This window comes from Gavialis gangeticus, unplaced genomic scaffold (genome assembly GCF_001723915.1).
Source record: "Gavialis gangeticus isolate Ggan-Ray unplaced genomic scaffold, GavGan_comp1, whole genome shotgun sequence".
Classification (NCBI taxonomy): Eukaryota; Metazoa; Chordata; order Crocodylia; family Gavialidae; genus Gavialis; species Gavialis gangeticus.
In genome coordinates, this window is record NW_017729029.1 from 45,243,945 (window position 1) to 45,255,852 (window position 11,908).

Consider the following 11,908-nt stretch of genomic DNA (forward strand, 5'->3'; position numbering starts at 1 on the left):
CAAGGGAGTGATCAGGAGCTGGAGAAACAAACTGGGAGAGCTGGGGAAACTAGCAGGGAGCTGGGGAAGCGAGTGAGGGTCCCCCCATGGTCCCCTCCCCCCTCCTCCAGCTCCCCCTCACCCCCTACTTACCTGGCAGGAGCCCAGGTCCAGGTTCCTGCAGCCTGCACCGTTGCGTGCCCCACATGGGCAGGCAGCATACTTCAGCACTGGGGCAAGGGCCAGCCATAGAGATGCTCTGGCTGGCTACCAGAGCATCTCTGTGAAGGACCTGAGCTCTGGTTGCCTCAGGGCATGGTCCGGGACTGTACCCTACCCCACTTTTTTCTCCCAGGGTATTTTTTGATACCTGGATCTCCAAGTATCAAATTTTACCCCCACGCTGCAAATATTCAGTGTGGGGAACATTTTTTTGTTCCCACAGGTGTGTCTTGCAGCATCTCAAAGGCTTTGAGATGCTGCAAGAGGCACATGCGCACTTGTCTGGATGTACCCTAAGGATGTGTCCTGAAGAGCATGCAAGTAGTCTGTGATACCTCAAAGCAGTTTGAGGTGCTGCAAACCGCAGGTGACACATGCACACCCATTCACTGCACTGCTAATTTGCAGTGCAGCGGGGGGCGGGAGTTTGACACCTGGAGATCCTGGTGTCAAAAAAAAACCAAAAAAAAAACCACACCACTGAAAAAAGCAGTGTGGTACATGCAGCAGCAATGTGCACTGCCACAAAGGGAGCTTGCCCAGTCAGAGTCATGCTCTGGCTGCTGGCCAGGCTCTAAGCAGCCAGCTCGGCACCACTGCTGCTGCAGGAGACCTCCAGGACCCCAAGAAAGGCTGTTGGAACCAGCACAGCTGCTGCCCCCAGCCTCCCCTACCCCACCTGGGTCACTTTGCTGTGCACCAGAGTGCACGTGCCCAGGGACAAATATATGTGGCTCATTGGGATGCACCCTAAAAAGGTCTTTACCAGAGCCCTTAACCTCTTTCTGCTCCACATGAAACTAGCTGTATTCAAGTCTGGGAACTATATTTACAATTAAGAGAAAGCGAGAGAATAATGGTACAAGCAAAGAGCATTATCCCCATTTTATAAATTGGTCAAGATCAAAAGAACCCAGCCCTGCTGGCAGAACATCCTTTGCCGTAACTCAAAATTTCCACTAAAATGGTCTGGGCACAAGTTTCTTGAAACTGACTGAAAGCTACTCAATCACATGACTATACCTTCCTCTGGGGGAAAAAAAAAAAAGGGTCAGATTTAAAAAAATGAGCCATTAATAACCACGAATCTGATAGCTAAGGCAACATTTTCCCCTCCTTAGAATCATTCCTAGAGGACTAGAGTTTATATATCTTAGATACCATGAAACCAAGCTGATAATGGTTGAAGTCTATCAAACCTGAAAATGTCTACAGGGGCTTTCTTGGGACACTGATTAAGAAGCCACAGCAGAAGTTCAGAATTGCACTGGAGACATCAAAAGTTCCGGCACTTGCTGCTTTTGATTGCTTCCTCCCATGAAAAATGCCATACTGAGTCAGACTAGTATTCCAGTCAGCCCAGTATCTTCTCTCAGGACAGCAGTGGCTTCCGAGAGAAAGGACCAGACCCAACAGAACTTTATGAAATTATCTGACCAGAGAAAGAGTTCTCTCTCAATACTGTCATATATTGGGATAGATTCTAATTGAATACGTCTTGACCACTTTATATGGCCATAAGATCAACAAGTGATTTATTTGTGTAACAGAATGAAAGCAAAAAAGATTACTGAGTAATATATTTTTACAATGAAGTTCTTCTCATTAGAAAATATAGCTGTTTTCTAGTCTTATATGTTAAAGTTCAGACACAAGAGCATGAATCACTTAAAAACATTTTATTGAAAGCCATCCAAAATCAAGTCAATCATGTAATTATCTGTGCCACTAAGGCTTGTTATCTGGGCTGTATAAAATGCATCTCAATAATATTTAAAACTAAACTATTAGCAAAAAGTCCTAGATTAGCATAATTAAGGCACTTGAGATGTAAGTTGATTTAGCAACCTTGCATAAGAGCAACATTCTAGTTTGAATGCTAGTGTCTCGTGAACAGTTCACGCTAAGGAAACTTCTACATTGCTCGCCCTCCTTGTACAGAGAGGACAATAGGAGGGGGGGAAAAATCTCTTTTTATCATTCTCTATCATAAGTTACCTCCAGCATTTGTCCTGTCTGGCACAAGGTAGTATCAAGCTGCAGTTGTTACTTATTTGCAGTATAAGAATTCTCACTAATATCGGTGATAAAATTCTTAACTTTTGATCACTATTCAGTCTGTTTGGACCAAATGCATGAGAAACTAGTTTCCCATTCAGTCCTTCAGGGAAAGGAAAGAACCCCCATGGCAGATTCTGGTTGTTAGCGGAAACAAGAAAGTGAATTGGGCAGAAATGGTGCCCACCTCTTGGTAAGGCTAACTGTATCTCTATTAGGACAGTATGTTTATTCTGGGATCATTCCCATTTCTTCTTCCAACTCCTCTAGCAAGGCTGAAGAAAACTGGAAAAAAAAAGGAAGGACGTGGAATGTTACAACTCTGGGTGATGGCAGCTAAATGACTTGACTTGTCTAGTAGTCTGTCAGAATTTCTGAGCAAGTTATTTTTAAACTATAGTTAGGACCATCCAATTTAACCAGCCACAATTAAATACCTTTGGGACCATTTTTCAGATGAGTTTTTCAGACTGTGGTGTTTAAGAGGAAGAAAATGTTAAGAACATTCCCAACCTTGTGCCTCGTGTTCTATAGGGTTTTGTTCTGACCTGGGCTCAGTCTCTCAGTATTTATAGTTTTACAAGACAGTTTTGATGCCAGGCACTTGAAAAGAGATCTCGCCAACTGATTAATGACAATGACATGTTCTCAGTCAGGATTATGCCTTAACCCGTTAGCAAGATCAGACTGAGACTGCAACAAAAACTGTGGTCATTTTATTAAATACTGATGTCCTTTTGATGAGAGAAGGAAGAATTGTCTCAAACACTGACAGAAAAATCTCACTATTAAGCCAATCCAGATAAAATCCTGATTTTAGCTGCATCCAATTCTCAGTTCTTTACATTGATATCTTTCCCTTCCTCTCTGTGGGTGGCAACCACTTGCACTGCATTGCAGTTAAGTACAAAATTATTCAATCTGAGAAAGAGGCTTAGGATATGCACATTTGCCACTGAACCTTGGTACATGTTTCAAGGGTCTGAGACTGCAGGAACGTATTTGGCTTCCTCTTCTATGAAGTGGTGTGACCCATACATCAAACAGTCACGGAAAAAGGGGAAAAAAAAGAAGCTGTCACCCAGTGAAAAGGAAAAAAATATGACAACAACAACAAAAATCACTGCCTGAAGGGGCAGGAAACATGGCAAAACAGCAAAACACGTTGGCAAACTAAATTTAAGTACTGTTTCTAGTTACTTCAAGAAAATAGTTCTCAATATTTAAAAAACAAAGTTGTTTAGCATGATGTAAAGCTTATGAAAAGAGAATGCATCTTAATACTCCACGTGTCTTTCAGAGCAAATTGCTTGTCATAGTAAGGCACTACTTATCTTCTTTGGTTCAGTGTTTAACTATCTCATTCAATTTAAAGAGAGGTAGCATGAACCACACATTTAGCTCTTGTGTTCCATTACACTATTTCAAAATTTCAACACCTATCACAGACGTTGGAGGTCTCTGGAATCCTTTAACTCATCAGAAAACTGCAACAAAAACAAACACAATTTGGGTCAGGTCAGTACAGATTCAGAGTAAGCAATAATCCATTAACTTATTTTGATACAAGAGACAACTACAAAGACAATGTCAAACTGGGAATGAGGTAGCTGAGGTGAAAATATTTCAGAAAGCATTACTTTATAGCAAGACTTCTTGTAATTCAAAAGCCAAACTGATTGATCCTGGAAGGAAAAAAACAGCCAGTCCTCCCAAGTTGCAAGGAAGTTTAATACACACAAGGCTTCTGAGAATAGAAGAATAAAATCTGAATAGAGGTTTGGACAGTTTCCCTTCACCTCTGGGTGTGCCTATACAAGATGCTATGGCACTATAGTTTCCACTGGCAAAAACCGCAACACCGCCACTGTATCACCATAGCAATGTGCTCCCTCATTATAGTGCATTGCTACGGCGACATAGTGCCCAAAAATAACTGTGTGCGGCCAGCACAGCACAATACAGGCTGCTACTGTGCTGTTTCTGCATGACAGCGCAATAACAAAGGCGCCATATGGCCACGTGTAGACGTGCCCTCTTTCAACCAAAAAAAAAAAAAGAGCAGTAATCTAGCTCTGTTCACTGTTCTGCATACAAGGCTCAGTGATTTCCAACACAGTGTTTTTTCTTTGTGAAAACAAATTGAGTGGATGGTAATATTTGCCCGTGGAAGCAGGGTACACAGAACTGGCAACAGAAGGGGAGGTAAAAGAGAGCTGGCCACATAACTTCTGCCTTGTGCCCTTAAAGATTTCCCTCAGAAATAATAAAATACTTAGATCAAACCCTGATGTAGAGAGAGACATATTAATTATGTACTCATCACTTAAAACACACTGGGTGCTCCACAAAAGAATCAGAGGTAGAGGAAGTTTTGAAAAATGTCAGCCATGATCTCTGTCCTCACAAGTAAGGATTAAGATGGACAAATATTTGGATTAAAAAAAACAAAACCAGAAGACAATTTAAAGGACACAGTACAGCACAAAATATTTGTAATTCTGAGTAATGACTGGGCCCTTACTTGTATTAGTGATTTTTCTTTTGTTCTGGATAAGAAATAATGACCAAAGAAACAGAGCTTAACATTTTCAGGCCATTAGCACAACCAATATTCTCATTCACCAGGAAGGAACAGAGTTTTTAGAAGAGGTTTCACCTCTCCACACTTCTTTTCTTTTTTTCTGTTGGTGAACTGTATCTTAACCATCAAAATAAGACAAACCTGTATGGGTAGCCATGGTATTTGGACCTGAAGACAGACAGCAGCCAGCTGAAGAATAATACCACCAACCCAATACCAGCCACACACATTACTGTAGAAAGTTAATAGAGAATAAAATGATCAGTTAGTAGTCCTGCTGGGAAAAGTCCACTATAACTGGGATTTTCAGAAGCACACATCCACATCTGCTCTCACTGAAGTCAACTGGAATTTTTCTATGGATGTCAACAGAAGCAAAACTGGGCTAACTGAGAGTGCCTTTGAAAAATTTATGGTCAATAATAGTTACAGTATAGGGGGAATAAAAAAGAGAAGCCCCTCCATCTCTATTAAGAGGGATCCGATAAAAATTACAATTCATTTCTCTTAGAATGTTTTCTAGTCCTTGCTGCATCTCATGGAGCAGCTCCTATTGCTTCTGCAGAAGCAAAGAGTAACTCAACTGCAAGGTACACAATACACAATAGTTCAATTAGGCAGAAGCAAGCCAATAGTGAACATAAGAGCACAAACGCACACATTTCCAGTTGGAGAGCACGAGGGCAGAGGAAATTCTCAATAACTCCCCACTTGGATCCACAGAACTGACTAATGCACATGTGCATGTTGAAATGAGTAAGTACATTTTAACAAATGACTAATTAGCCGGACTGTTTTACATACAGATCTATAAGACTCTGGTGGGAATTTAGTACAGCTAGTAACATCATAATGACTAGTTATCCCAGTGGTTAAGTTCACTGTACTACAATAGGTCTGCAGGACTGAGGCAAAGTATGGTGCAACTGGTCCCTGCCTGTGACATGGCTACTCAGGGTCAAATCCAAAAGAAAGGGCAACGTGTATCAAATAAGAACGCATCTGGAGAATGACTACCTCGGTTTTCTAGTAAATTTACTTTTTGTACTGCAGTTACATTTTGGATAAACCTGAAGGCCTTAAAAAGACTAAGGCTTGGAGTTTTATTTCCACTCCCTGAGTGACAAAGCAGTTGTCTGTCAACTACATGTGTGCGCATCCCTCAGTTATTAGGTTAATAATTCCACGCGTTTTTTAAAGATTTCTCACAGAGAAATTACACAGCTTAACAGCATCTTGATTCTCTCTTCTGCAATCCAACACTACAACTAAAAAGGTAACATAAGGTAATTTTAAATGTCGTTTTCCAAGGGAAAAAAGCATTACATCTAAAAACATACATCAACATTGTAAACAAACAAATAACAAAATCAATGTGTGATTCTACTAAAACTGACCAGCATATTGTAAGTATTTGGTGAATGTATCTTCCCCACATGGAAACAAAACTGTTTAATTGCACAATAAATATATAGCCTGTATTAGGAAAGGTAGTACTTACTTTTTCTTTTCCCCACATCCATGTCAGATGTGGCAGCTTCATGCAGGAGTACCATTCCTAAAGTAACGCCACCATCTGCAAAAGGTGCTTAAGGCACAACTGGCAGAAACAACACACTCATTCTTAATTTCATAATGCATTCAATGCTCACTGTATACCTGATGTATATAAAATCTATTGTAAGAGAGAGACTACATTCTCTCCGCCAACAAGAAACTGTAGGGGAGAGTGGGGGGGTGGAGAAATCAATAATTTGAAATAATACTAATCCAGAAGATATTGAAGAGCAAAAACTGTAGGGAAACTCTAACTATCTAGCTAAAAGTTAAACTATGCAAGTTTATTATAAACAGTACTCCTTTCCTCAAAAAAGCAAAGCATGGATGAAGATTTTTCCACTACTTCCGACTACTCAACTTTCATCTATTCCTGTCCCCTGAAGAAAGGTGATCCTCAAAGCTTTTCCATTTTATTCAAATCTCCATTAGCCTGATCAGGTGATCAATTAAACAAAAACTGAGGAATGTTTCAGCTAACAGACTATACCAGACAAAGAGTTACATTTTGGCCTTTGCTGTTTTTCAGTTTGAATTCTTACTCCCCAGTAAAAGTATCACTAAAATGAAGGCTCAGCCTAACAAGTTAGTTATGCTGTATTTAACAATAATGAACTCTGACGTAGTGAAACTACATACACAGTGAAAAAATGCAAGCCCTAATTATCTGACTGCATTGCAGGGTGTATGTTTCAGGCTGAATCTTGCTTCACTGAAATGAAAGGAGTTTTACTATTGGCTTAAAATAGAATGATAGAAGTCAGAGGGCCTCCTGTTTCAGCAAAACCTCCATTAGTAAAGCTGCATAAATGATTCCACCAATTGTAGTCTTTGAAAGGCTTAGCAATTAGCAAATCTGTTTCAGTGTGGGCAGCAGAAAGGGACTTGGGGAATGGAGCATAATTTATAGCTCCATTCATTTTAATGCCATGTCATTGTGAACTGCCACACACTTTGTCAGAATGAATCTGACCAAACGCATTGAATAGTACAGTGTAATAACTAAATAGAACAACATCTCACCTGAGTTTTTAGGGAACATTTTTGTCAAAGAAAGGTCCGAGTCATTCAGTAAGTATGCACCAAAATTTGAAAACCCTTTCAACATTAGATCATTTAACACCGATTGCTTACATGATGCATGAATTTACCTACATTTAAAACAATGTATTGTATGTTACCACATTTTAATAATAAATAGTTAAAATAGATGAGAAGTAAAAGAAAAAGGTAAGATTCCTGTTACCTTATATCAATTAAATTGCTTCACTCTCTTGACTCAAAAAAGAAAAAAAATAGTGTAGACTGCACTACTGTAAAAATGCTGGAATTTGTCATTAACTGAAAGAAAAAAAAAAGTATATTCTGATGGGAAGAAAAATAATTCATGTGAGACCAATTGACAAAATTTAACAAAACTATAAAGTGCTGAAAATTACAATTCATTAGAGAACAGGGAGAGAAAAAGAGAGTATTAAACCAAATGACAGCTAATAACATTTCATGCTTTAGCATCTTTCTTAAGTGTACCCTAAAATGTTCTGCAATGTTAAAAACAAACAGGAAAGGAAGAGAGGAGGGAAAGAAAAAAGGAGAATGTGTTTTCAGATAAAAGAGAACTGGACAGATCGAAAAGGCTGCTCAGCCCGGCAACAGCTGCATTAGAAAAACTTTGGACCAGACTCTTGAGGTGGCACCTGTGGTCTGGGACTTGGAGGCTGGACATATTGACACTGCCATTGAAAATGAGGACATAAAAAAGTCTTGGGTGAAGACTTCAGTAAAGAGGTAAGACGATGTCCTACAAAAGGTGATATGAAAAGAGGATGCGAGTTAACAGAAAAAGCAGGGGGAGGGAAGTTCACTATCCAGGACTGAGGTTATGAACAATAGACAGGAGAACTGCACAGCTGAGCTTAAAGAAAATAGGAGTGATTGATTTTTTAAGGTGTTTCTCTTGGCCAGAAAAAGCCTTAGAAGATGCATATCAAGGCAACAGTGACAAAGCTGTAATTTCATTCGATCAAGGGAAGCAAGCAGAGTGAGAGGAAGGAAACCCCATATGTCATTAGTAAACAGAAGAATAAAGACAAGAGAGCAGTGGAACAGAAACCAAGCACCACAGAAAAGGAAACGAATCCACCATCAGAGAGAAAGAATCAGCAGGAAGGTTGAACCAGACCTGACAGACACCACAAAGGAGTGGTGATTCACAGTTGTAAGACTGTATCAAGCTCAAGGAGAAAGAAGAAAAAATGGCAATAATCAATCTCTCCTGTTGTACTGACAGAAAGATGGTAAGCATACCAATGACTTGGCTGTTAGCACGTTTAAGAAACGGCTGCCAGAATCCGGTCACTGGCAGCAGGGCTAGGTGACAGGTAGGAATCTTGTCAAACTACTTTTGTAGGGTACCAAAGGCACAGACAGAGGCAGACACTCGGCAAAAAAATTAACTGTCACAGAAAGTGTATATTTTTACTATGAAGGATACTAAACAGGAGAACAATGTGCGTTTCAGCCACAAATTGGGCTTGGCTGCTTCCATGGATATAGTTCTGTAAAAGACAAAATTAAATTATTTTAAGAAAGAAACTGGAGCAGATTTCAAATAATTAGTAGCATTTATACAACTTGGAGTTAGATTCTTTGTTGAGTCTTTAAGGACATGCAGAATGGGAGAGGCAGGAAGGAAGAGTGGGGGCCAGGTTGTTTTATATCACCGTCACGCCATCAAGATTTCAGGCGGCTGCAGGGCCAAAACCATTCCCAAGCATGTGGAGAGCAGCCGAAGGTGCTGTTTTAAATTACAGAAGTATTCTTAGAGCCCAGATTCCCTGAACTGCAGTGCCGAACACTGAATATGCCCCGCTTCCTCCCACATAGGATCCACTTCCCACCCTGTATGCTGGAGACTATAAGCATCAAGCTGGAAAGTATACATCACTACATACATGCTACCTATGTTGTTCCTGTACTGAGGGAGTTTTCCCTAAGCCATCATGGAGCCTACACAACAGACTCCAGCATATAAGATCTTCCCATGATAAAAGAGGCAAAGGAAAGAGTTACCATAGAGAAGTTAAAACAAAATCTGAAAGATTAAAGCTTTAAAAGACAAAACAAAGGATTTGTAATTATGATGCTGAAAAAATACATTTGCTATGTGTGCCCTTGAGAATGAGATAATAAACAGCAATTACAAAAACACAGAAAATTCTTCTGATAAAAATGTTACAAATGAAAATAATTGATGTCATGTGTTTCTGTCTCTTTCATTGGAACTTGGTTCTTCACTGAAATTTTCACAGCTCTCTCAGAGGCGAACTGGAAGATTGGTGAAGCAGCATCTGAAGTGCTAATACCTAGGGCCTAATCACCTCAAGGTATGGCATGACCCCAGTACAAATGGGCAAGACTTCAGGTGCATCTTGCATTTATTACACAGCAGTTAGTTACATGTATGGAGGAGGAGGATGACAACAAGGCAGTTTTGCTATTTTAACAAGTTCTTAATGGTGATTAAACTTTTAAAAAAATCAGACCACCTAAGAGCAGCAAAAGTTGTTTTAAATCAAAACATCCATCACTTCTCCCCTTGCCTGGACAACTGCCTGCAAATGAAGTGGTGACAGAATAGAGCAGTTCATGGGCAAATGAGATACAGAATAAAAATGTTATGGAAGAAATAAAGGTGGTTATACTAAAACAAACAACAACTAAAAAAAAAGAAAAAAAAAAAGAAAAGGTGAAAGGCCCAGGCAAAAAGCACAGATGTAGACCTAAAATAATATGTATCTGCTAAAATAACACTGCCCTTGGAGCTTACATTGTACATGTTGCCTTTCCTCTTAAGAGAAAGAGAAGAAGAAACCAAAGCAGCATTCCTGACTCACCCAAACCTACTGCTGTATATTGTAACTGTATCCTCTCAGCTTTTGATAGAAAAGAAACAAAGTTTCAAATGCCCTAAACGTTAAGAGGATGCCAAACCATGCATGTTAGAGAGAGATTCTTCTGAATCTGGTATTGCCTACGCCCAGATATGGCAGTCTAAAACAATGCCTTTTTAATATTTGGTACTGCACAGAACTCAGTCACCAGGCAGAGTGGTTTGTCAACTGGAATCAGTCGCATTAAAGCTGCATTTACCATTTGGCAAGGAAGAATGCTCATTCATAGTGAGACTAGCTACCACACTTGTAATTGTGTGGGGGTGGGGGGTGATAAAGGGGAGCTTCTAGCTATTTTCTCATTTATATGCAACAAAAAGAGAGCACACACTGGAAGAAATCAGATGTTAAGTAACCTTTTCCCCTTTCTATAGGATTAATGCCACTACTCCTGTGGGAGTTGGAACAAAATTTTCAAAACATTATGTCTTTTGGATGTAATAGGTTGCGTCTACACGATGCCGTAAGGTGACGCTGCTATAGCGCAGTAAGGTGATTACTGCACGATGCACACAGCACGTGGTTCAATTTCGCTGCTACGGCTAAGTAGCTGGTGATAACATGTAGACACATATAATTGCTATCTCACTGTAGCGCGCTGCTACGTCACCACAGAGCGATGTGTAGACGCGCCCACAGACAAGTACCAATTTTCATCTTTACAGCACATTTGGTTTGCAAATTCTGACTGCACTCACATGTAATAACATCAAAACATTAATCATAATGTATGTATGTATGCATTGTGATTATTCATGGTTCCTCCCCACTCTTACCCAAAAGGATGGTAGGACCAAGTAGGGAGTCCTCTAAATCCTTGCTGGAGGCCCTAAGATATTTCTGTTCATACATCATACCGGCAAAGCCTTTCCTTCACGACAACATGCTTCTGGCACAGGGCAAGCTTCCTTCTGAGCCAGTCAATTCAACTTCATTTGCCTTACTGACCGACTATAGTAGAGTAGGGCCAGCTGTTCTTATAGTATCGATAGTCCCAGTGACCCAGGAAGTCTGACATAAGGAACAGAACATGCATCCTGAATGCTGCTTTTTAATCTGACCCTTTTCACTGGATTCCCACCAAGAGGGCTAAGCCTTACCACTTGTCCAGTATGGGGATTCTTATGAGCATATGGTGGCCCTCTGATGTGGTTCCACATCTGACCTGATGTCATTGCTAGTACAAAGCACTGGAAAGGAAGAACAAAACAAGTCACGGATATTTTGATTCTCCCTACCCATTTTTTTTCCTCTGTATTTCATCTCCCCATACACAACATCTATTGTCAGCGGCACAGCATCAGAAACAGAAGCAGAATTAAACATCTTGGAATCAAGTAGTACCATCAGATAACCAAGGAAAACTAAATGAACTTTGCATTTCAGTCTAACAAACGTGATGTACTTCCCTACCCACAAGTGTCTTAGAAGTTACGTTTTTCAAAAATCATTGCACTTGAGTCTGGAAGTCCATGGCATAAATGGTTTTCACATACAATGTTGACACAGTATAATACTGTATCAGTATGTGTTAAAATGAATACCTGGTCCCAGA

The 11,908-nt window shown here is 40.1% G+C and overlaps 1 protein-coding gene across 1 annotated transcript in view; it reads right to left on the reverse strand.

The window, feature by feature from the left end:
• Positions 1-1,865: 1,865 nt before the first annotated feature.
• The window catches only part of MAGT1 (magnesium transporter 1), a 35,243-nt gene continuing 25,200 nt past the window's right edge, over positions 1,866-11,908 (reverse strand). The window contains exons 6-10 of the mRNA XM_019521508.1: positions 11,454-11,543; positions 8,895-8,958; positions 6,345-6,419; positions 4,985-5,075; positions 1,866-3,746 (exon numbers count right to left, since the gene is read on the reverse strand). Coding sequence (XP_019377053.1) covers positions 3,731-3,746; positions 4,985-5,075; positions 6,345-6,419; positions 8,895-8,958; positions 11,454-11,543 — 336 coding nt within the window. The 3' untranslated portion in view covers positions 1,866-3,730. The remainder of the gene's footprint in view (positions 3,747-4,984; positions 5,076-6,344; positions 6,420-8,894; positions 8,959-11,453; positions 11,544-11,908) is intronic.